We start from the raw sequence: 22,775 nt of genomic DNA, 5'->3' as shown, positions 1-22,775 counted from the left end.
AATACGCAAAACAGAATACATAATATTCGAGTATGTAAATTACATTCAAATGCATAGGTAAAACATCAACATGGATGTGTACAAACAAAAATGAAAAGTTGAAAAAAAAATAACTTAAAAATAAATATGCAACACATTAAAACACAAAATGAAAAGAAACGAAAATATACTTCAAATATATCTCAACTTTCACAGCTAACAATTTAGAACTTAACTTAAAACTTACTTTTTGCTCAAATGTGAATCGCAAAAAATTGATTTGCATTCGATTCTTTGCGATTGAGAAACTAAATACATTGCATATTTATGTATGTCATGGAGTAACATTTATACTATATGTACTTACTTATATATGTGTATCTATTATGGTTGTGCCGAGGCATGTAAGGGCGTCTCTGAAAAAACCCCCAATACAAATACATACCTACCAAAACAAAAAGAAACAAAGAAAAAGAAAATATGCGTTAAATGTAAGCGGAATACAGAGTTCAGTAACTTGTATGATTATTTCACTTGTATTATGTGTGGTTGTAGTGGATGGGTCGAAATTGCGTATAGTAAGCACGATCATCATTTGAAGCTCCTCCATAGGTTCCCTTAGTTGGCCTCTGTGTGTCCACATTGTACCCTGATGATTCACCTTGTGTACCTAAGTCCAAAACCTGACAAGAGTTACATACATACATATTTATCGCAATTACCAAATACCATTGTTAATGTTGGCGCGCAGTTCATGATCCTTCTTTAAATAGTTTAATTCAATTGCAGACCATCCACTGCTGCCCTGGCCAGAGAACATATTTACATATAGTATATATCGAAAGTAGTTCTTGATCTTGATATCTATGATTTTCAGCGCATATGCCGCCAACCAAATATCAGTAGTTTTTTGGTACACTTCATTGCTCAACAATAATATGTCGCAACGAAATTTATGAAAACAAATATACAAAAACAAATACTATAACAGTGCGAATTATTTAAGCGGAAATAAAAATAATGATAAAGGTATATAAAAAACAATAAATAGTATTTTTTATATACTTAAAAATTAAAACAAAGAAAACGGAAGGAAATTGGAAAAAAATCCAGTTGAATGCAAAGTATAACAAATAAATAAAAAGAGACAAGCGTAAACTAGATCTAGCTATATAAATATTAAATCTAATAAAGTAAAATTGAAGGTTTTCATTTAAATGGTAATATTTATTTTGTTACATTTAAAACAAAACAAAACAAAACATAATAAAAATATAAAGATGATAATGTTGATGAAGAAAACAGAAACGTAAAGACTAGAAAAAAACATTTTGTACGCAAAAATGTGAGTTTAGACCGTGAGGCAGTTAGTGAAAAAGTGTGTGCTAATAAAAAATATTATGGAAATTATGAAAATTATTAACTGCGTGGATAATGGAGTGCTTGAGGGAGACAAATTGATAATTGAGTATTAAACAAATACAAAAATTAACGGCACAGCAAAAAGTCCATTTAGTGTTTACTAAAATTACACAATTCGCAGGCAGAGCACATAAAATAAAAAATGCATGAATACATTTTAAAAAAAAGGTTTTGCTGAAGCAAATTCTCAATTGAAATTCCGTTGAACGAAGGGCATAAAATTTATATTTCTTTTAAAAACCATAAGCTAAACAAAAAGAACTCTTCAAATATAAACAATATGTGCTTGCTTATTATGAAAACTATTTATGATTTTCGCAATTTTCACTGCAAAGTAAATACGAAATATATTTAAAAAAAAAAAAAAAAAAGAAAAACAAATGGTAACCACCCTTTCTCAAATACTCTACATGTCTCAATATCAAGCCCCTGTGAACCAGTTTGTGTGCAATTTAATTGAACACAAACCGAATTTCAATATATGTATGAGCTAAGTAAAGGCATTCTTTGTATGGAACATTATTAGTTTGTCCTGGTTTTGTCTATGCTGAGAATTAAAATGGCATTGCTCTTTTAATTCCATAATCACATCACAAACGCGACAAAGCTAAAATTAAAAAACCACAAAATAATTAAATTAAAAAATGGCATATGGCATATTTAAGTATATTGAGAAATCGCGAAAGCCAACGTAAAAGACAATTTTAAAGATGGTAGCGTGTAAGCGCATGAATTGTGAAAAGAATATATAATAATAAATGAGAATTCATGTGTACAAAAAAACATTGAACCGTGTTTTCATATCAGCCGAACCCATTGAAAAAAAGCCAGTATTTTCTTTTTACAATTTCCTTAATGGTTTTTATTTTTTATATATTTTTTCTTTAGTTTTTTGTTCAGTTTTCTGCATCTTCGTCTCTAATGAAAAATTACTAAATTTAATTATTTGCATGCCAATAAGAACTAAAACCGTTTAATAGCGTTTTACAATTGGTTGTATAGATTTTTTCTCGTATTATTTATTATAGTTTTAGTTTATATTTTCTCTAGGCTCTACTTTTTATAACTGTTATACAAAAAAAAAGAGGAATAAGTCGAGTTTTGTAAATGTAAAAAAACGTTTTGAGTGAACTTCAATCCGCAAAGATATTTTAGCAATAAAAAATTAAAGTTTATTCATTATATTGGAAGTGTTCTTGTTGTTGTTGCTTTCTTTTTTTTATTGATGCGCTCCAATTTACAAAACGTATTTATAATCGTTTAAAATAAAATTTAATAAATTCTAGGAGTAAGATAAAGATAATTAATTGCACGAGTTGTCTTTGTATAGGGCCAGACCCCAAACTTATGAGTTATATATCTTTTTACCCAATTCATAGTTCGGACAACAATTTTGCGTAGTTTGAGCTAATGAGAAGCGGAAACTGAATAGATCTAGTAGAGTTTCGGATGCCCCTGTTTTTGATACTAATTGGATGGAATGTTCTTACTATATGTTTCTCTGTGTTTCAATTTTAACTTTGCTGTGTTAGTTTTTTATTTAATTTTTAATATAAATTTAATAATGACGTTTCGCTAATTGTGTATACAATCTCATGTCAAAAACTTCGATCAGCTATATATATATATATATATATATATATATATATATATATATATATATATATATCTAATTGTATATATATTTTTGTTGTTTATTAACTTCACTTTGCGTTTTCTTTTTGCTTTTAGGCTGATTACGCTTAATTTGTAGGCTGCAAATGCTAAGAAATTATGTTTGATGTTTATATAAATATATTTTTCGTTTAATTATTTATTGTTTTGTTTTGTTTCATTTTCGCCATATTTTTCATAATATAGTACATATACATAAATTGAATTTTGTATATCTATAAACTGCATATTTTGTTTTTCAATTGTTTTTGTTGTTTTTTTTTTTTTTTTTTTTTTTTGTTGTATATAATTCTGTTTTTGCTTTGTGGGTTTTTGTAATATATAAATTGAAAACTTAATTGTAATTGTAAAAATGTTAAAACTAGTAATAATATTTATAATTAATTAATTAGCATAGTTTACGTTACGTTTATGTAATTTAAAGCAATAACAAGCCATTTTTATAGTTTTTTTCTTTTTTGTTCATTTTGTTTTCTCTCTAATCGTTTGTTTTTGTTTTTTTTTTTTTTTTAAATTTGCTAAATAGTTTTGTTTTCTTTGTTTTGTTGCAAAAGTATTCGGAATTACTAATTACTGCAAATTGCTTCATTATCTTTGACATAGATTTGTTTTGCCATATGCGTACGCATATATTCATAATTAATTTAATACGAATTTATCGTCATGCCAAGTGTTTGTTTTTGTGTTCGCGAAGGTGGAATATTTTATTTGTATATATTATATATACCTTTAATTTAATTTGTGTTATATTAGCTTTACTTTTACTTAGTTGACTGCACAAAATTTACAAAAATTACGTCTTTAACTCGCCAACGAGAGAACCGACACCCTGGAGAGAGGCATTTAAATATATCTCAAAAATTGCACAATTGAGTCACACCTGACAGCGGATAGCGGACAGTGGACACACCTGTGTGTGGGCTGCCATTCCACCACCTGCTCCTGCATCTGAATCTGTTTTTGTTTTTTGTTGTTTTTTGGTTGCGCGCAAATGCCATTTTATTAACCCGATGCATTGTTTGTGGTTGGTTTTCGTTTACTCGTTTAACATATATAAAAATATGATTATAATTATTTGCTAAAAACCTCTAAAATGTACGCCATGTTTAAGGCATTTAGAAATTGCAAAGAAGAACATCACCAGACAAGATTTATGCTGTTGTTGTTGTTGTTGTCTCCGGCCATCAGTAGAGCCGGATTATTACAAAAATGGTATTAAACGCGCGATTTTAAGCACGTTTTCCAGAAATGCGCTCCACAAATCATTCAATCGCTTCGAACGTGACATCAGAAAGCGCCAGGTGAGTAGCACGGCGACCACTTTTATTAACTGATGCAGATAGTACAATCTACAAAAGATTGATACTCCAAAGTTAATTAATAAATTTTAAAATAACATTAGTTTTTAAGACTAACCTGACCATACGCTTTCTGCTGGCGGGCAGCGATTCGGGCCGCTGTTTGAACAAAAATTCCCTGAAGCCCAAAACATAACGCTCCACATATTTATCCCAGTTAATGTTGCGTACATCAAAGACAAAAATCTCACGATCCTTGGGACTGAGCGTATGCAGCAGACCATTCACATTATCGTCCTTAAAACGCCATTGACGCGTGGCAAAATATTCTAAACATTCTACAGCTTTGGCAATTTTGTTTTGTACGTTGACAACACTAAAAAGTGAAGAAGAAGACCTGATTAAAATGCCTGCATTGGTATTAGCTGCTTAGCTAATGCCTATGATAGCTGTGAGTGGGAAAGATCCTGCTTGATAGCTTTTTGCTTTCCCAGCTTGAAGTACTTACAATGGCTTCTTGCCCATTATGCGCGCCACTGCATCCAGTATGTGAGCTGGTAGAAAATGTTTTAATATACAATTCAGCGTGTTCATGGGACGATTCATGCGCAGGTCACCAGTTGGATACCACAGACAACCCTCTATAAGCAATTTAAGAGTAAAATATTAAATTAATTTCTATGTTGATATATTGGACAAAAAAAAACCTACCCAAGGGATGTTTGCGCACACTGGACATGGCATATTTGACAAACTCAGACCATATGATGGGATTACGTTGACCGGTACAACAATTGTATATGAGTAAATTATTGGATTTACGCGTCGCTGTGCGCCAGGCAGCGGCAATCATTAAATTAATCACAATATCAACAGGTACCATATCGGCCACATAGTTCTTTTCGCACATCATTGTGCGGAAGAGGCCCTTGGCCAGCGCCGAGACTAGACCCGTTGGCCCATTGAAGTTATCCACCCAACCGGCAAAGGGCTCATTCAGGCTGGCAGTCACTATATAAATATATATATACATATATATAGTTAACTATAGAATATTGTCTTCTATGACAGACTTACCGATTGAGGGCCTCACAATGGCAACGGGCAGATTTCCAGCCTCTTTAAGTAACATATGCTCCGCTAAGGCTTTTGTAAATGTGTACGTATTTGGGCGCTTGCCAATGAGGCGCGGTGTCAGCTAAGAAAATATCAGTTAATAAACATATATAACTATAATTCCAGTGATAATACCTGATCAAGTATATCCTCCGGAAGCCAGTTGATTAATGAGATGATATCATCGGGATTATAGGGTGGTGCATATATAACCTCTGATACGTCGGTTCTATCGCAATTGCAATAGGCAGTGGATACATGAATAAGTGCCTGAAATATATGTGCATCGGTAAGGGGTAATTGCGAAAAGTTCGACAAGGCGGGCTACTCACGTCTAGGGACATCATGCGATGACAGAGTTCGACCAAACGTTTAGTGCCCAGCATATTGATTGTGACTGACAATTTGAGCTTCTCATCGAATTTCACAGTGGCAGCTGAATGAAATACAACGGAAACGTTGCGACAAAGTAGGGTCTGTATAAAGAGAGAAAGAAAGTTATGGTTAGTATCAAGGTCTATAACTTGAATTAGAGAGCACGCACCTGATCGCTCTCTGAGATGCCCAGCTCCTCGGATGTTATATCGCCGGATATGGGTATGACTTTGCTTAATTCCTTCGGCTTCTCGCGACGCAGTGATTCAAAAAGCTGTCAATTAGACGAAGATCGGTTAGTTAAAGAGCTGATTTGATATTTTGAAAAGCTATGCATTACCGGCGCATTTAGGAGTTCCGTGAGGCGCGCCGAAACTTCCTGGCCACGTTTCGGTCGTATCAGCAGATATATGTTTCTTATGTCCGGACATGAACGTAACAGTTTCTCAACGAGCACCTGGAAAGGAAATATTAATTATTACTTAATTAATAAAGTGTTCCCATAGCCAAGCCATAAGAGCAACAAAGCTGAATTCTTTTAAAATGTAGTCCACAATTTTCGAAAAATCCACCCATATCCTTATTTCCGTAAAAAATTTGGTGGGGAAAGTTCAAGTTAAAATTTCTTATCAAGCTTTTTGTGAACATCGCACAGCTCAAACGGGGCATCTTTAAAGGAAAGTAAGCTTCTAGGATGTAAGCAAGGGGTGCCACATATTCTATATTTTACGCAAAAGGGTGGAATCTGTTTTCACAATACCTACAGCATTTAATTTTATTGAAAATCACTTTGGCCGGAAAATGTTTGCTAAGTGGACAGCTCGCAAAGTCTGCCGAACTCAACTTTTGATTAATCAATTTCAGTTAGTCTTTGGGCAGCTAACCCCTTTACAAACAAGACGCATCCATTAGCCCAAAAACTATAATTACGGTCAGCCAATCAGACAGGCCTTTTCTATAGACTTGGGAGGGGCAGCAGTTCAAGTGGCGGCCAAGTGAGCAGTTAAACAACATCAAATAAATGGGTAAATGCCGAATCGAGTGTTATCAATGGCCATTCACGAATATTGTTGAAGGACATTGACTGGAAGTGCACGCAGCCTGACACGCCTAAAATAACAAAGTGAAAATTGTATGGAAATTACAAGCATACAATTATAGTGACAACAACATGGACTGTAAAGGGGGAGGGTCTGCTGTGACGTTCAGGTAGCAGGTTGTGACATTTAAATTACAGTGCCTGGCAACTAGATTACAAAATCGATGAACGCTGCCCCAGCAAATGGCAACAGTGGGTATAGTACGCGCAAAACAAATAGCGTTTGACACACTGTGCAATTGAGTGGCAGAGTCTGAGCGGCGCCGGCGCCAGCGATTACATGTCATAATGGCACAGGCAGGAGGCATGCAACGCACAAACACACACACGCACTCGTATGCAAAACAATGGCTGAAATTGGCACAACAGCCGACGGATATGTAAGGAGTCTAGAGGCAGAATCCAAGTTGTATGCACACACACACACACACACTTGAAGAACAATTAGCGCTGATGTGACATGTGTGTTAGTATGTGTGTGTTTTTGTGCACGCTAGAGATGTGCACGTGTCTTGAAATTCATTTACGAGCAGACCCGTGACTGAAAAGACACAAGTCCAAGAAACAGTTATGTCAAATATTAGACTGATTAACAGACTATCACAGCTGAGCTCGATCTATCGATACAAATAATTGAAAGAAACTATCATTTGTATTTAGCAAAACCCAATAAAAGTGACGCACTTAAATAAAATGACTGAACAAAATATACAAAAAGTTGTGCGTCAGAAAACAAATATTTTTTTATATTTTATATGCCATGCTCGAAAATGAGCTCGCGCCCATCTCTAGTGCAAATCATGTGACATAGACATGCCAGGACGATGAGTCAACACCAGACACTCTGGCTGAGATGTCAATGCTGGAAAACGCGTCAAACACTCAATATCTATTTGGGCACACACACCGAGTTTTTTGTTTGAGTTGTCGATTTGCATATACTTAGTACGTTCCGATGAATAGAGTAACCTCATTTCATTCGTGTGTGACTGACAGGCGTGGCCGGGGCCAAAGAGTTCAACACTCCATGATGCAAATGATGCGAATAACAATTGCATGCAGCGCACGTGGCGTATGCGTGATGCGTGCTGCGTGCTGCCCACTAAAGTAGGCAATAAAAATTGCTAAAGCCTAGCAACAATCGAATTTTCGGCTGGTAACAGGTTGAGCAAATGTTATTGTTAGTATTTTAAATGTATTTGCAGCTAAAGGGCAAAGTTGAACTTTAAAGCTAAGGGATAGCATGACCAGTAAACAGTAAAGTTGAGCACTTTATATTCACCTTGCCAATCTAATCTGAAATCTCAAATGTCACGTGCCCATCTCTATTGGAAACATTGTTAAAATCGATTTTTCGATTGTTTACTTAATCAACACAAACGCAAAATCAGACACGGCTTTACGTGATTTCCGAAACACATCCTTCCAATCGATTAACCCATTACTTGTTTTTAGCATAACCAAAATGGTCTTCATGCTTCATGCTGCTCCTAAACAAACACTCGGCTAATCGCTTTATGTAACTACTCGAATACTCTTGTCTACCATGAACAAGGCGTTTTAGAATAATAAATCCATTAATAGATAACTTACCTTGCCCATAAAACCGGTCCCGCCCGTAATGAATACACTCCGTCCAGCATAGAACTGTCCGATGGGCACATAACTGGTATCATCGACTCTGTAGCTCTCGTACGGTGACTGCAGGCCGCCATTGCTGGGCAACGCTGTGGCCGGCGCGCCGCCGAGCAGCGCCGCATTGTGGCCAACTGCGGCCGCACCACTTCCGCTGCCGGCACTGCCCGCACCACTTCCGCTGCCGGCGCTCGCATAGCTGACAGCTGCGTGCGCCGCAGCAGTGAGTCCATTGCTGCGCGGCTGATGCGACGAGTGGGTGCCGTTCAGCAATGAGAACGCTGCATCGCTGTTGTTGCTATTCTTGAGGCAGTTGCTACTGTTGCTGTTGCTGTTGCTATTGCTGCTGCTGCTGTGCGGTTGCTGCTGTGCGGGCTGTGGCGTCTGTTTGAGGCTGTTGCTGTTGTTGTTGCTGCTGCTGCTGATGCAGTTTTCCGTTTCTGTTTTGTTGGCGACGGCGTGTGACATGTTCGTTGCGTTGTTGTTGCTGCTGCTGCTGCCGTTACGTGTGGTTCTTGTTGTTGTTTATTGTTTCTTTTTTTTTATATTAGTTAGGAAGCAGTTCAATTCATTTGCAATGTGCGCTTTACAATTTGTTCTTCAGCTAAAATTAATGTGTTTTTATTGTTCAAGTTTCGCTTCGCTTTTGCTTTTTTGCCTTTTTCTGTGGAAGTTTTGTTTTTATTTTCTGAGGGAAGCTTTCTGTTGTTTACTTGGAACACACTGCAGCTAATTGGCTCCTTTAGCTAATTATTGTACTGGTTAACATAAATATATATATTTATATATGCAATTCAAATTTCACAGAATTTTGCTGAAAATGTTCGTGCTGTTGCCGCCGTTAAGCATTCTTCCATTTTCGTGTTGCTATCGACTTTAGTTGCTTAGCAATTGGAAATTAGGTTCCCGTAGATAAAGCCAAACAGGAAGAGTCCTGTCCGCATGTGTATCCCACTAGTTGTCCTTATGGATGTGTGTTTCTTGTGCTTATGTGGAAGAGGCGATAAAGGCTGAAGAGCTGCTAAGTTCTGCTGAAATTATAGAGCAAAGACACACAATTATACTTAGTTATTGTTAACATTTATTTAAATAATTAGAAAAGCAAAAAGAAAAATTTTAATAAATTCAATTTATTTTTCCAAGTCATGGATAACAAAATCAAAGTGACATCTTTATATTTAGCTCAAGCTGCACGTCGAAAGTGAGGCGGACAACCAGCGTTCAACTGAGAGAACCCACATCACAGACTGCCTGCCCTGCCAGCCGTTGCTGTCTATCTATCAAATTGTCATGCGAGCCTGTGCCTAAAAATAGTTGCCTTTGACACATGTGGCATGTGCGTGAGGAAGCCCCAAAACGGATGTCACAATGTTTCTCAGGCTGGCACAAGCATCAATTTCGGCCAAATGACGTCGATGGTACGATTTTTATCCTTGGACGGCAGCCAGCAATGCCTTCGCCATGACGTCTGAGGCAAACACAAATTACAGATGCTAACACACGCGGTCTGATATCCTTTTACACTCACGGGCTCAACCGCAATTCAATTTAACGCACAATAGCACAAAATATGCAAAGCTCTTTAAGACTTTAAGCCGCTTAAGGGCAGGCCTCAGCCAATTGAGAAACTAACCAAACAGAAAAGCGGCTAAAACCATACACACAGCGTTCGCCGAGACACTGCTGTCGATATCGATGACAGATTACGAATGCGCACTCTGCCGGTTGTGGACGGGCATTCTATATTGAAATGTCCAAGTGCGAAGCGACAGCGAGGTTTTTGGGACTGCTGAAAGCGACGAGATGATTGGCACATTTTCGCACATCGTCAGACTAGGAACAGAGTTAGATTCAAGCGCTGATCCAGCATAGCTGCTAGTCAGATGCGCTGTAAAAGCTGTCGCGCAAAGCTTTTCATACAGACACAATCCATGCACACGCCAAAGCTGGGCGCTTAGCAGGGCGGACAGGGGCAGCTTGCAAATGCTCGCCAATACTAGTGCAGCCAGCAAATGTAGAGCAGAAAACGATATTTAGTCGTAGGGTTTAACTGCCCCAAAAGAACCTATACGCTCAGCCAAAAGCAATTTGACGTATTTACAAATCAGGCCCACGTCATCTTTTTACTAACTTTAAGTTGTAAAAATATTGAATGAATCTGTCAACAAAATGACAGCTACAGCAAAAGCCAATGCAAATGCCGCTAAGTGATTGTTGTTTTGTTATTGTACACAAACAAAAATTACCATTTCGTTAGAACTGTGCGTGCGTATGCGTATGCGTGTGTGTTTGTGAGTGTGTGTGAGTGAGTGTCTGTGCCCGAAAGAAACGATTTCGTAACCCGAGGGCCAGGAAACACACCCTACGCAAGGTACGTATATATATCGATCAGGGTTCAAGTTGTCGCATGTCAACAGCATCTGAGCTACTTCCCCTTCCCTCTTTCACGGCGGAGAAAACTTTGCACCTAGGAAATTATTGCCGTAATTGCCTTTGCTAATTACCATAAACGGCAACAACAATGGAATTCAAATTAAACACTGTCCAAATATTGAACATAGACAGGAACTGTGAACGCGACACGTTGCGGCGATTAACTCATGTTTGGTTTCTTTTAAGTTTTTTTTTTTTTTTTTTTTAGGGAACATCTCCGTAATGCGGACATTTGAACGCTGCTGCTGCTGCTGCTGTCTGAAATGCGTCTCAAATTCAAGTCCAAAGCTGGGCCAGCCCATGGCTTTCACTTTTAAATATCTAAATTCCGCAATATGTTGTTATCTTTTTTTACGTATTTAAATTTGGTAATTTTTTTGGTTGAACAAAATGTTTAAACTTTCGTTTTCATTTGGCGTGCAGCAAAAATCTATTTCCATAGAGAAGCAGAGAGAGAGAGAGAAAGAGAGAGAAAAGGAGAGAAAGAGAGGAAGCGCGACCCACGAAGCGTATGAGAGAGATTTTGTCTTTTTGTTGATTTTGGATATTTTATGTTTTTGGGTTCATTTGTATTTTGAATTTCTTTCACTGACGCAGCGTTTATTGTTTATTTGTTGTTGTCCGATTAAGAAATGTGTTAAATGCGCCACGAAATTGGCACAGCTTTTCTCATGATATTATCGAATCATATCCGCTGCTCCGAGTGGCCCATCAAACGAGCTACGAACTACTGCTAATAGCTGCCGTATAATTAAAGTTTAAACAACTCGATGCCATCTGGACAATCGAGCGGTCTCATCACGTAACTGTAAATTTATCAATGGAGCTTCTTAGGGAATCCAGTTTTTTTAGTCAGCAACATCTTCTGCAGGCGCTGCCGCCGCCTCATTCTAAAGTGAAATTTCTTGAAAATCAACTTTTTCATCGCATGAATTCGCGTTCTCTCTCTCTCTCTCGCTCTCTCTCTCTCGGTGTTTCTCTCTCTCTCTCGGTCTTTCTCTGTCACGCTCTTTCTCTCTCTCTCTATTTGTCTTTCTCCAAGTCTTCCGCTCTCTGCGGAGAGATATTAAAAATTTGCGCGCCTAAGCAAAGACCAGGCTGAGACCCAACATGTACCACCGCGCACCACTGCACCGCCAAACGAACCACGCCTCTGCGCGTGTTAACCAAACATGAAGACCAATCTGTAACTGCAGCTTTGTGTATACGTGTGCGCGTGTGCGCGTGTGTGTGTGTGTGTGTTTGTGTGTGTGTGTGCTGTTAAACGGTAAACATTCAACCTGCCTTGACAAGGTAGTTACACTGTTGTGCCTGTGTATTGTCTGACCCATTTCCTATAATCGTGCCGCATATCATCATCGTCAGCGTCATCGACATCGACAGCAGCGACAACAACAACAGAAACAACAACAACAATAACGACATCGGCAACTGGCCCTGGTCTCTTATACACAAGCCAGCTCGTCTTTGTCTGTCCATTACTGGCCACATTTTAGGCCAATACCCTTGGCAAAAATCAGACAACAACCATTTAATAACCAGTTTTGTAACCCCACTAAATCTTTTAAAAATGCATTAACTTTATAAATTAAATAAATATAAAAATTAATCTGCGATCATTAAATGTCCCATTTAAAAAGTGCTGACAGTTTTATTTTAAAATAATTATATTTATAAAAAAAAAAAATGTTGTGCACTAAATAAAAGCAGGTAAATATTTTAGGCCCACTGTCCCACTGTGCTTGAGGCTGTAAAAGCGCAAAGCTTGAATTAAATATAGATAATTGATATTGAATTAATAAGATAAATATTTCTAAAAACGAGCACATATTAAAATAGTTATGTGCTCTAGCCTATGCCGCTTTAACGTTAATAATACATATACTAAAAGAAATTCCCCGGCGTTGCTCGTAAGTATACACGACATACATGAATTTTCATCGTTTCGATGTAAAAAAGTGCAGTAAATAAAAAAAAAGTTTAAAGTCTATTAGTTTCGGTTCTTTAAACAGCGCTTACTATAGAAGAAAGGTAAATAACCAAAGCAAAGCTTAATTAAAAGCTTGAAATAACTAACATAACACTGATTCCATATATTTTTATTGTTTCACGTTTCGTGATTAAATATTCATTTAATTTTAAAAGCTTGCAAATTTAAGGTAGATTTTATTAAAGGAACGACTAAAATAAATAAATATAAATAGCCATAAAATAGCAAAACTTTTGCAAACATGTTTTACTGTAGTGCATACATTCTTCGTTGGGTCAGCTTCAATTCTTTCAGTCTGCTTTCCGATTGCACTAAATGCCGCATTTGCTGGTTCTCTATTTCTGAGAGACCTTGCTGCTTTCGGATTACAAGTCTTTTAGGGCTTGAGGAACACGCGGAAGCTCTGCTTGACATATCGTATAGACTCTGGCCGTGGTCTAATAGTGGGTTCTACTGTTTGTTTTAGCAATCCCGAAGAGTGTTTCATCAATCAGAAGACGAGTCGACTACAAACGAAAGTTCAAATACACATATTTTCACTTTTCGACAATGGGGCACATTATGTAAATGTAAGTCCCGAGCGGATGCTGGGCACAATACGGCATCATAATGGGTCTGTGCCCTCTATTCTATTGAACCTTTAGAGTCTGACGAGTGTCTCGTTAGTGTTGTTGTCTATTGTGTGTGTGCGCGCGTGTGTGTGTGTGTTGGTTGTGTGTGCCTCCACCCGCCGTTCTGGCTGATTTTACAGTTATCGTAAGTTATCTATGCTTTGTGTGTAATTGAATAAATCTGTGACAGACTATGCGGCGAGCTAATCTGTGCCCACAGTTCTCTGCAACTGGTGCCTCCACCTCAGCCTGTATGCCCATAATTTGCGCATTTGATTAACAAACAAAGCGCTTCGCAGTTTACAGCATAAAAGTTAAATTTAAGTGTGTATAATGGGGCCCCCCGGCAGAGTGAAACCGTTGTCGCTGCGCTGTGCCGCACAAGCCCCCGCACTGCCCCTCAGTTTCCATATGTGTCCCAGCAGCAAATTTCCATTGCCCCAACTCATAGCCAGCGAATTCAGCACAATTGAAACTCAGCTGACGGCCTCTCAAAGTTAGATATAAAATAATTTACAATTAGAATTTATATGTATTTATTTTTAGCCAGCGCATGAGCTAAGCCTCTAAGTTAAGAACAATGTCTAGAGCGCCAATTAAAATAAGCCCGACTAATTAACCAAAACAAAACGAGAAAACCAAATATATATTATAAAGCCGCCCACACACGACAATGCCACTTTTTAGGCACTTATGATTTATAAAATTGCGTTGCAATTTTTTAAAATTAAGATTTATGAATTGCGCGAGAGCACGTGAGTTTGATTAGAGCACAGAAAATGTGTTGTGCGGCGCAGGGGAAAAGCTGAGCAACTTGGCGAATTATAATGCCAGGCGATTGACGATGATAAGAGCTGAACGAAATGTGCCTAAAAACACTGAGCAACAGGAAAAGTGCAAAGAGAGAAGATTATCAGCTCGCATGGAAATTGGGCTCATGTGATAGTTATTCAAACTAACAGGAAGAACGAAATAATCAACAAATGAGTGAGAGGCCTGCATGTGCTGTTGATACTGTAAAGGCTATAGATAAACCATATAATTGCCTAGGCAAGCGTACCAAAGTGCGTCACAGGTAATTAAGTAGGCCATCAAATATGCCAATTGAGGTCGTGCTGGACAATTTTATAGCCAACTTTAAAAATGGATTATTAAGAATTCTGGTCAAGTGCAGGGCTAAGAATTCAATAAGGTATTCATAAATGCGAAAGTGCAAAAGAAATTTCGCTAAGCTGATCTGAAAATCACAGCACGTAATCGATAGAAAAAGTCAATGAAATCGAGTGGCACCTATATATATTTACAGATAAACATATATATATTTCTGGGGCTGAGAGATGGCCGAAAGACACAGTTAAGTTTTGGAAAACCCCTTGGAATTTCGACTGCATTTGCTCATGCGCTGGCGCGACTTAAAGTGGGTCAATGCGGTCGGACTTGATGAGCCCGCGCAATTGCCAGCTTGTCAGATTGTCGGACATTGTCCGATATATGCTTATATATATATATTCAAATTGTTGTAGATGTAATGGCATTTACGACGAGCTACGCATAAGCCGTCAGCGAAACAGAGGGCTAAAGGTAAATAGCTCCGAAAAAAAGAAACAAATTCCATTAAATAAAAAAAACCGTTTTCGCAACTGTTTAAAACGGAATTGCAATGTGTTCAAGACGCAGCTATAGAGTTGTATCTGTATCCGTAGCGCTGTGTATCTTATAGTTTGTGTATCTGATACGGTCTCTAGCTCGCTGTAGCTGACCGTGATCCATGTTTATTTATTATGCCGCGTCTTCATTTTCGTAGTGAGTGTGTGCAGGTGCCTGCGTGTGTGTGTGTGTGTGTGTGCAAATTTTATTTGTAAATATGCAATGATTAATATTACAAATACCAAAACAAAAAAGAGGTTTAAAAAAAGGTTTCGAAAATATGTATTTTGCTGTTGTTGTAGCAACTTTCTCGCAGTCCTCAGCGTCGTCGCCGTCATCGTCTTTAGTTTTAGACTAAATATTACGTCAACGTTGCATAAGTCGAATCGCCAACCCCGCCAACCCCGGCACCCCCGCCAACCCACAAAAGGCAAATATTTGCCGCCGTTTGCATATTTTTAGCCACGCAGTCGGCCTTACACTTACTTGTCAAAAAGCGATATGTTAAGAAACAAAAAAAACCACAACAAATCAACAAAACGCCACCAACTGAAGCTTGTAGATGCGAGTTGCAATTTGCTTGCTTATCGATTATTAATGATCGATTATTGATTGTAGTTGTGGGTGCTGCTGTTTCCGGCTGTGAACGTTGCGCGAGTTCAAAATTGGGTCAATGACATTTGTAAGCAAACACTTTCGTTTTAGGGGGCCAGCGAATCGTAAATTGTTTCTGTTTCGTTGAATTTGAAATTAAAATTAACACTATTATCGGAGCGGGTCAATCATTGAATAAACGTGATTATAATTTGTTTTTTTTTTCCGCTATTTTTGTTATTATTTTTTGGTTACTTATTAAAAGCTGACACACAAAAAACTGGCAACTGAAATTCTGCTCAAGAAATTTCTCCAAATATTTTCACTTTTGCGCGGAGTCGCTGACGGCGACGGAGACGGAGACAGCGCATGCGTGTGTTTGTCTTCGACGCTGCGCATGCGCAAAGAAATCGAACGGGCGAGAGATAGAGAAAGAGAAACAGAGAGTGAGAGAGTGAAAGAGAGCGAGAGAGAGAGGGAAATGGAGAGAGTGAAAGAGAGCCACGCACGCACACACAAACACACACACTCTGCGACAGAGATATAGATAGAGAGAATCAGTAGAAGAGAGAGAGACGGAGAGAGAGAGATCGCGTTGCGTTCTATGCTCGCTTTTATCGTTTATCGCTGCTAACTCGATTATTTCGATGTATCCCGCTGTCGGATCGATCTCGCAAGACGCGTGCGCTACGTACGCCGGCTGGAACTGAACTAAACTTGGATGGCAAAGAAGTGAAAGACTTTATGCAGCGTCAGCCAGCGTCGACAGCGGCGGTGGCAGCGACCGAGGCAGCGGCAGAGACATCGCCGCTTTATGGACAAGAAAGGCAGCCACAAAGCGCACAAAAGAAAGCCATGGACAGCAGGGGCGGCAGCGGCGCGCAGTTCGGGTCGTGAAGAGCGACACGTAAACGACGACGACGACGACGACGCCGACGTCAGCGCTGGTGGCATGCAACAAGCTTTAATTGAAAAAGCCGCAAAGAACTGTGAAAAACGAGTCGTGGAAATGATGCGAGTGTGTGTGGAAAAACCTGCCTGAGCATGCAAAGAAATTCAATCTGCTGCGACTACAACTGAGACAGACCAAGTCCAAGTCCAAAGCCACTAAACAGAGTCCACCGACTAGCACTGACATTGACCACGACGCAACGCAGCCGACGTCCAAAGAGGTCAAAGTACACACACATAAGCTTTTAGCCGAAGAGTCTTCCTCATATATGGCACACACACATAGTCTGTGTGTGTGTGTGTGTGCGTCTGTGCATGCAGTTGGTAACGGTGTCAGCCCACAAAATGTGTTGCTATCTAATTAAAATTCGTGGCACACGTGGGAGGAGCTGAAGTTGTTGGAGCAGCAAAGAGAATCCCCCCATTGACGCCGTCACTGTCTTGCGCTCGAGCTTAACAGTTCAATGAACTAATGTTTCCATCGGAGTCGACGCTGCACAGGTGATCGATAAGTGCAGCGATTAGACTATGATGCGATATGAAAGATGCGCGAGCTACGATAACAACGGCAAGTGGACTTTAATGCAGATCTAGAGATACTAAAGGATCGATAACATTGGTATTCCATAACAGTGGTAATTATAGATTTAATAATAAGTATAAGAGATGAATAAGCTTCGAACGGCTAAGCGGCGGCAACATGCAAAAATGCAGTACATGCAAAAATACATGCAAAAATACAGACTACCTTACAGCATCTAGGATGAATAAACTTGAATAACAGATGCCATTATATGTAACAATTAATCGAGAAGATATTGCCTTAGTGCTATAAATAGCTTATATGCAAAACTATTTGTTTATTCTTTGCAGTTCCATTTAACAACTTTATAAGTAAATCACCTTTTCAAGCTATTTGTTGAGCCTTTAGCAGCCCAGATATTGACCCAGCGTAAGCTTTTGTAAGCTGCTGAGCGCTGACCTCATCAAAAGGCAAATAATGATCGACTACTGCACTATGGGAAAATTTTCACTGATGGTGTTTTGCATACTTTTGTTTTGCTGCTCTTATAAGCCATTGACGGCCTACAATTGCGTTGCTTATTGACAAATGTCAACAGCGACACGACGACAACAACACTCAGGTCTGAGAGCAGATTGTTGGGCGGATGCAGCTGGCGGAGGATTCTTGAACTTTGAGCTTGTTGTTGATTTGGTAAACAACAACAACTCTGAAAAACAACTCAAAACTCAAAGCGAAACACACCTCAAAACGTGAATCACACGCCTAGCTCAGCAATTCGACTCGTATGAGCCAGTATAAACGTAAGTATTTGCCCATTCAAGGACATACATCACCGCAAATGAGCTCAGGTTAGGCAAATTCTTAAAGTGCTGTAACTTAGCTGAACCGAAGCTGGGGCTCTGGGCGTCCGTTCAGACAGACACGTGCCAGGGCAGCGCTGCTCTAATCTGTTAGTTAATATTTAAGTTGATAATTGAATTTGCACACACGTTGGTCAAAAACGGAAATCGCCGGCAACTGTTTAGTTTGCTTAGCCAATTGACTGGCTTAGGCGACGCGCTGGGTGTGTTTCCAGTAAGAAGCACCAGCTGATTTCGCACAGTGCACCAAAATATTGCTTAGTTGCCAAGCAGAAAGTGGGTAACAAAAAGCATTGCCTACTTTCAGGCAGCGCGCATAAATTTCAATTAAACCGGAAGTAGGCCGAGCGCTGAATTGTTTGCAGCTTTGCTTGCCAGATAGCTGCCCACCCCCAAACACACACACACACACACACACACACACACACACAGACTGACATTAACACTATGCCCTACACATATTTATGCTGCCAATTTAATGTATAGTCCGTATATAAAATGCGGCACTTGCTCCCACATGCTGTGACCCTTTTAACCCACAATCACCCGAGCGTCAAGCGCTGCCGCCCAGACCATATTTCAACAGCCACACACACGCACACACACACACAAACACACACACATACCGAGTGTGTGGTCAAGCCGTTTAAATCATTATGATGACGCCTTGGAGCTTGAATAAAACCAGCGGAAATTTCAATTTCTGCATAACATCAGTTTCAGTTGGTTTCTGGGGCGGAAATTACAATTTTTTGCTGAATATATATATAAATATATATAAATATATATATATGGATATATATATGAATATATATTATTATTAACAGCACTCATATACACACTCGAGTGATAGTATGTGTGTGCGTGTATCTATTTATGTGTAGGTGGACATTATACCCGCCTTGTTGCTTGCTCTTTTTTTAATTACACAAAGTTACGGCATTAAATGGCGCCCTGTTGACAGACAACGAGCGCTGTGTCCTCGTCCTCGACTGGCAAAATGGCAAACACTCACACGTATATACACACACACACACACACACACACACACGCGTGAGCACATACTGGAAGAGACAGGTAGACAACAAAACGAGAAAAATGACATAATGCACTTGAAATGTTATCGCCTCGTTTGTGGGAAGAGTACAGCTGCTGATGATGAAACCGATTGCAATTTAATGTCAAAACAGTTTGGCAACAACAAAAACTACAACTACAGCTACAACTACAGCAACAAAAATCACACTAATCAATAACAGAAATCTCAGCTATGCATTGCATTCAGTTTTGTGTAGCATACTTTTTGGGCTGTCATGCGGTCGCTGCTACGTTGAAGTTGACACGGGGCTTGGGGCGGGACCATGCTCTTCACGTACTCACACATTTTTATGCAATAGGCTGCCTAATCGAAGACTGCGAATGAGCCGCCGCTGCTGCTGCTCTCAAGGCTTGCCAAACATTTCTCACGCATTTTTGCATACATTTTCGAAATGCCAACATCACGTAACTTTTTGAAAATAACTACAATATATGTTTCTTTTTTTTCCTTAATTTTTACGTCTACTAGTATCTTAAGTCAATTATTTGTTATGGCACTGCAGTATTTATATTGTAGTAGATTTTTTGCACCACGTCGACCGCCTTGAAAATCAATTGGGAAACTGCCTGTTTTATTTTGTAGTCTTTTTACTGCTCCTTTGCTTTGTAAGATTTTTCACGCGCCTGCTCTCACCAACACACTCACAATCACACACATACACTCATGTACACCCACACGGAGAGTCGCTCTCGCGCAGCTGGCCCCAGTTACTACTAATTTTATTTTACTGCTACAATTTTTGGTTGCTCCCAATTTGCAGCAGCGTACTTCGCACGGCCGTTGCTGCCGGCTTTTGGTGCGCGCCGCAAGGGTGGCTACCAAAAACTGTCTGTTATATAATATATTCACTCATGTGCTATCTATATTGATTGATTCGCTGCGCTATCTGCCAGACATATCTAATCGCAGCAGCAGATAAACTAATTGCAGCACTAAGTGTTCTGTTATGAATGGATATTTAAAACTGAAAGTGATTTTTAGCGCGCTTCTTTCAAAGGCTGGCACAACTGTTTTTTCTTTTTGTTAACAATTTTCTGTCACATACTTTTTGTCGGATGCCTTAAATGAGTGCAACACGGCAACACTGCACACAGAGGCTGAAGAAGCTGCTGCTGCTGCTGCGGTTATTTTTGTTGTTACTCTTATTTGCTCTGCTACATGGCTACACTCTTCGTACTAACAAGCTCACTCTCGCTCTCTCTATCTCTCTCTTTCTCTCTGCTACTCTCGCTCTCTTTGGCTGCTGCTGTTTGCGGAAACCAGCAGCGGAAATGCCAGATTTTGCGCTAAATTTTTTATGACCGCCGCCGCCGTTTCCAATAGCGACATCGGCATTGTCGATGAGATAATAAACCCAGCGACATACATTCAGTCAGAAGACTCATGCACTCTACCCCCCACCCACAATGCTCATTCACACTCTCTCGCTGCGGGTGTCTGTCCGTGTGTTTGTGTGTGTGGGGCGTGCTGCAAAGGTGTCTCGAGGCTCTAAAAATAAATGCCTGCTGTAAGTTCTAGCTGGCCACAAATTTGACAACAAACGGGCACATAATTATGCACTATAAATACCGAATAATTTTTTTTTTTTTTTTTTTTTTGGGTAGTGGGGGTATCGGGTAGAGCGTCCTACAATGGGGCTCTGGAGCCAGGGGTGTTGTACATACCGGCACAAAAGTGAGGTTGGAATCGTCGCTGGATGCTGCCTGGCGCTGAGCTGAACTGAACTGAACTGAACTGGAGTTGGTTGATGAGTTGGCTGTGCTGGCGTTGTTGTTGTTCTTGTTTGTGGTGGTGGTGGTGGTGGTGGTGATGTAGGAGTATTCACTTGTTTCTTACAGCTGCTTTTTTTCTTAACTTTTTCTTTCTCAAAACAAGTGACACACACACAAATTTCACACGCGACACGCGTTTAAGAATTTTGAAAAACAGCGCCCTGCCCAGTTTCCGGCTGCGGGAGGGGATATCGTGGGAATGTTGTAGAAGACGCGTATTTGTAGTTGTTGTTGCTGGTGTTGGTGTTGGTGTTGCTGTTTTGTTGCTAGTTGCTCTTAACTTTTTGTGTGGTGTGGCGGCAGGCGCTTGAGCAGCACAGCTCGAAATGCGACTAGCGACTGGCGACAGGCAACTGGGCGACTGGGCAACTGCTGGGCCGCAAAACCGGGCCGCCAGCAAAATTTCACCAAGCAAATTCACGGGGGCTGGCGGCTGCGCGCACATACACACGCACACACAAACACAAAGGCAGGCACAAGCACACGCGCTCACTCACTGAGGGCAACTCCACCCTCTTTTCGCGCCCCGGTGGTGAGTTTTGGCCCAACAACAAAACATGCACACCCTTTCACCCTTGTTGTTGTTGTCGTTGCTTTTTTTTTTCCTTTTTTTTTGTTGGTTTGCTGGCTCGTGGTTTGCGCAGTTTGCGCAGTGCTCGTCGCTTCCGTTTTGCGTTCGCTTTGCCTGGTTTTTCCACCACCGTCGTCTGAGGTTTTCCTATTGAATGAAATACACTTTTCGAGCTTTTGTTGTCGTTGTTGTTGCTGCCAGCGCATGCGTTTTTCAGCAGCCCGAGAAAAGAGAACATAAAAATTATACGAGACGAGAGCAAAAGAAATTTTGTTTTTGCCTACGACTTTTTGTACGATATAGTACTCATATCTTAACGTTACAAAACTTTTGGCGCATGCTGAGTTTCAAATTTGTCACACCAGCCAGCGTTGCCATCTGCCATCAAGCAGTACTCCGCCAGCGTTGCCACAGCATAACAGCATAGTCTCCGCGCTGCGCGTGGTGATTTATTATAGCTTAAAATACCAAAATCATTCAAATTCACTTAAAAGCAGTTCACAAAAAAAAAAAACAAAACAAAACAAATAAACAATACACCGCAGATACACACATAAGTCTTAAATCTGTCATCAATTTCAATTAATCTGCTCTGTAAGTCAACAAAGCCGCCAACCTTCAACAATTAAATATTTGGACAATCCCGAAGGTCGCATTCCAGGCGATGATAAGTGCATTGTCATCGCTCTGAGTTTTCGAGTCCCGGCTTTATGGTCCACTACGCATAATAATCAATTTCCATTTAGTTAAAACAAAGCCAAACAACAAATAAAACGAATGATTAAACTCGCTGCTATTATACCCTGTAATATATAATATTTATTAATATCAGAATTCACTTTTAGTTATTGCAAAGTTATTTTGAATATAATTAATATAATTCTTGGTAATAATTATGGTATTTTATGAGGTATATTAATACACACCCAGTTTTTTTTCCATGTTTTCACTACTGAGAAAAGTAGCTTAAAATTAAAATTTGAAAATATATTGATAAACCTAAAATAAAAATCAGGCGACCTTTAATGAGCTTTTCAGTATCAAGCAACTGATAAAGCAAGTAACAAAAGCTAAACTCATTACTCATGCGCCTTGTGTGACGTCGTCTGCGACAATGACGCCA

General features: G+C 39.5%; 1 protein-coding gene across 3 annotated transcripts; it reads right to left on the bottom strand.

Annotated features, from left to right (window-relative positions):
- Window positions 1-3,452: 3,452 nt before the first annotated feature.
- LOC115766542 (putative fatty acyl-CoA reductase CG5065) lies at window positions 3,453-21,927 on the bottom strand. 3 transcript variants are annotated; one of them, XM_030710512.1, is made up of 11 exons: window positions 20,974-21,927; window positions 8,557-9,629; window positions 6,205-6,321; window positions 6,034-6,138; window positions 5,822-5,965; window positions 5,625-5,759; window positions 5,451-5,571; window positions 5,085-5,384; window positions 4,882-5,014; window positions 4,492-4,749; window positions 3,453-4,424 (listed from the first exon to the last, which is right to left on the bottom strand). In XM_030710512.1, exons 2-11 carry the CDS (start codon window positions 9,064-9,066, stop codon window positions 4,277-4,279), a joined length of 1,971 nt encoding a protein of 656 aa, XP_030566372.1. In that variant the 5' UTR covers window positions 9,067-9,629; window positions 20,974-21,927; the 3' UTR covers window positions 3,453-4,276. The 3 variants fall into 3 exon arrangements, with proteins under 3 accessions (XP_030566372.1, XP_030566371.1, XP_030566373.1); XM_030710511.1 differs by having other exon boundaries at window positions 8,557-9,626; XM_030710513.1 differs by lacking the exon at window positions 20,974-21,927 and adding an exon at window positions 10,232-10,293 and having other exon boundaries at window positions 8,557-9,626.
- Window positions 21,928-22,775: the final 848 nt, after the last annotated feature.

Source organism: Drosophila novamexicana, unplaced genomic scaffold, assembly GCF_003285875.2.
Source record: "Drosophila novamexicana strain 15010-1031.04,08,12 unplaced genomic scaffold, DnovRS2.1 tig00001209-arrow-arrow-pilon, whole genome shotgun sequence".
NCBI classification, from domain to species: Eukaryota; Metazoa; Arthropoda; class Insecta; order Diptera; family Drosophilidae; genus Drosophila; species Drosophila novamexicana.
The sequence above is the reverse complement of the archived record's forward strand: the minus strand, read 5'-3'. Positions and strand labels throughout refer to the sequence as shown.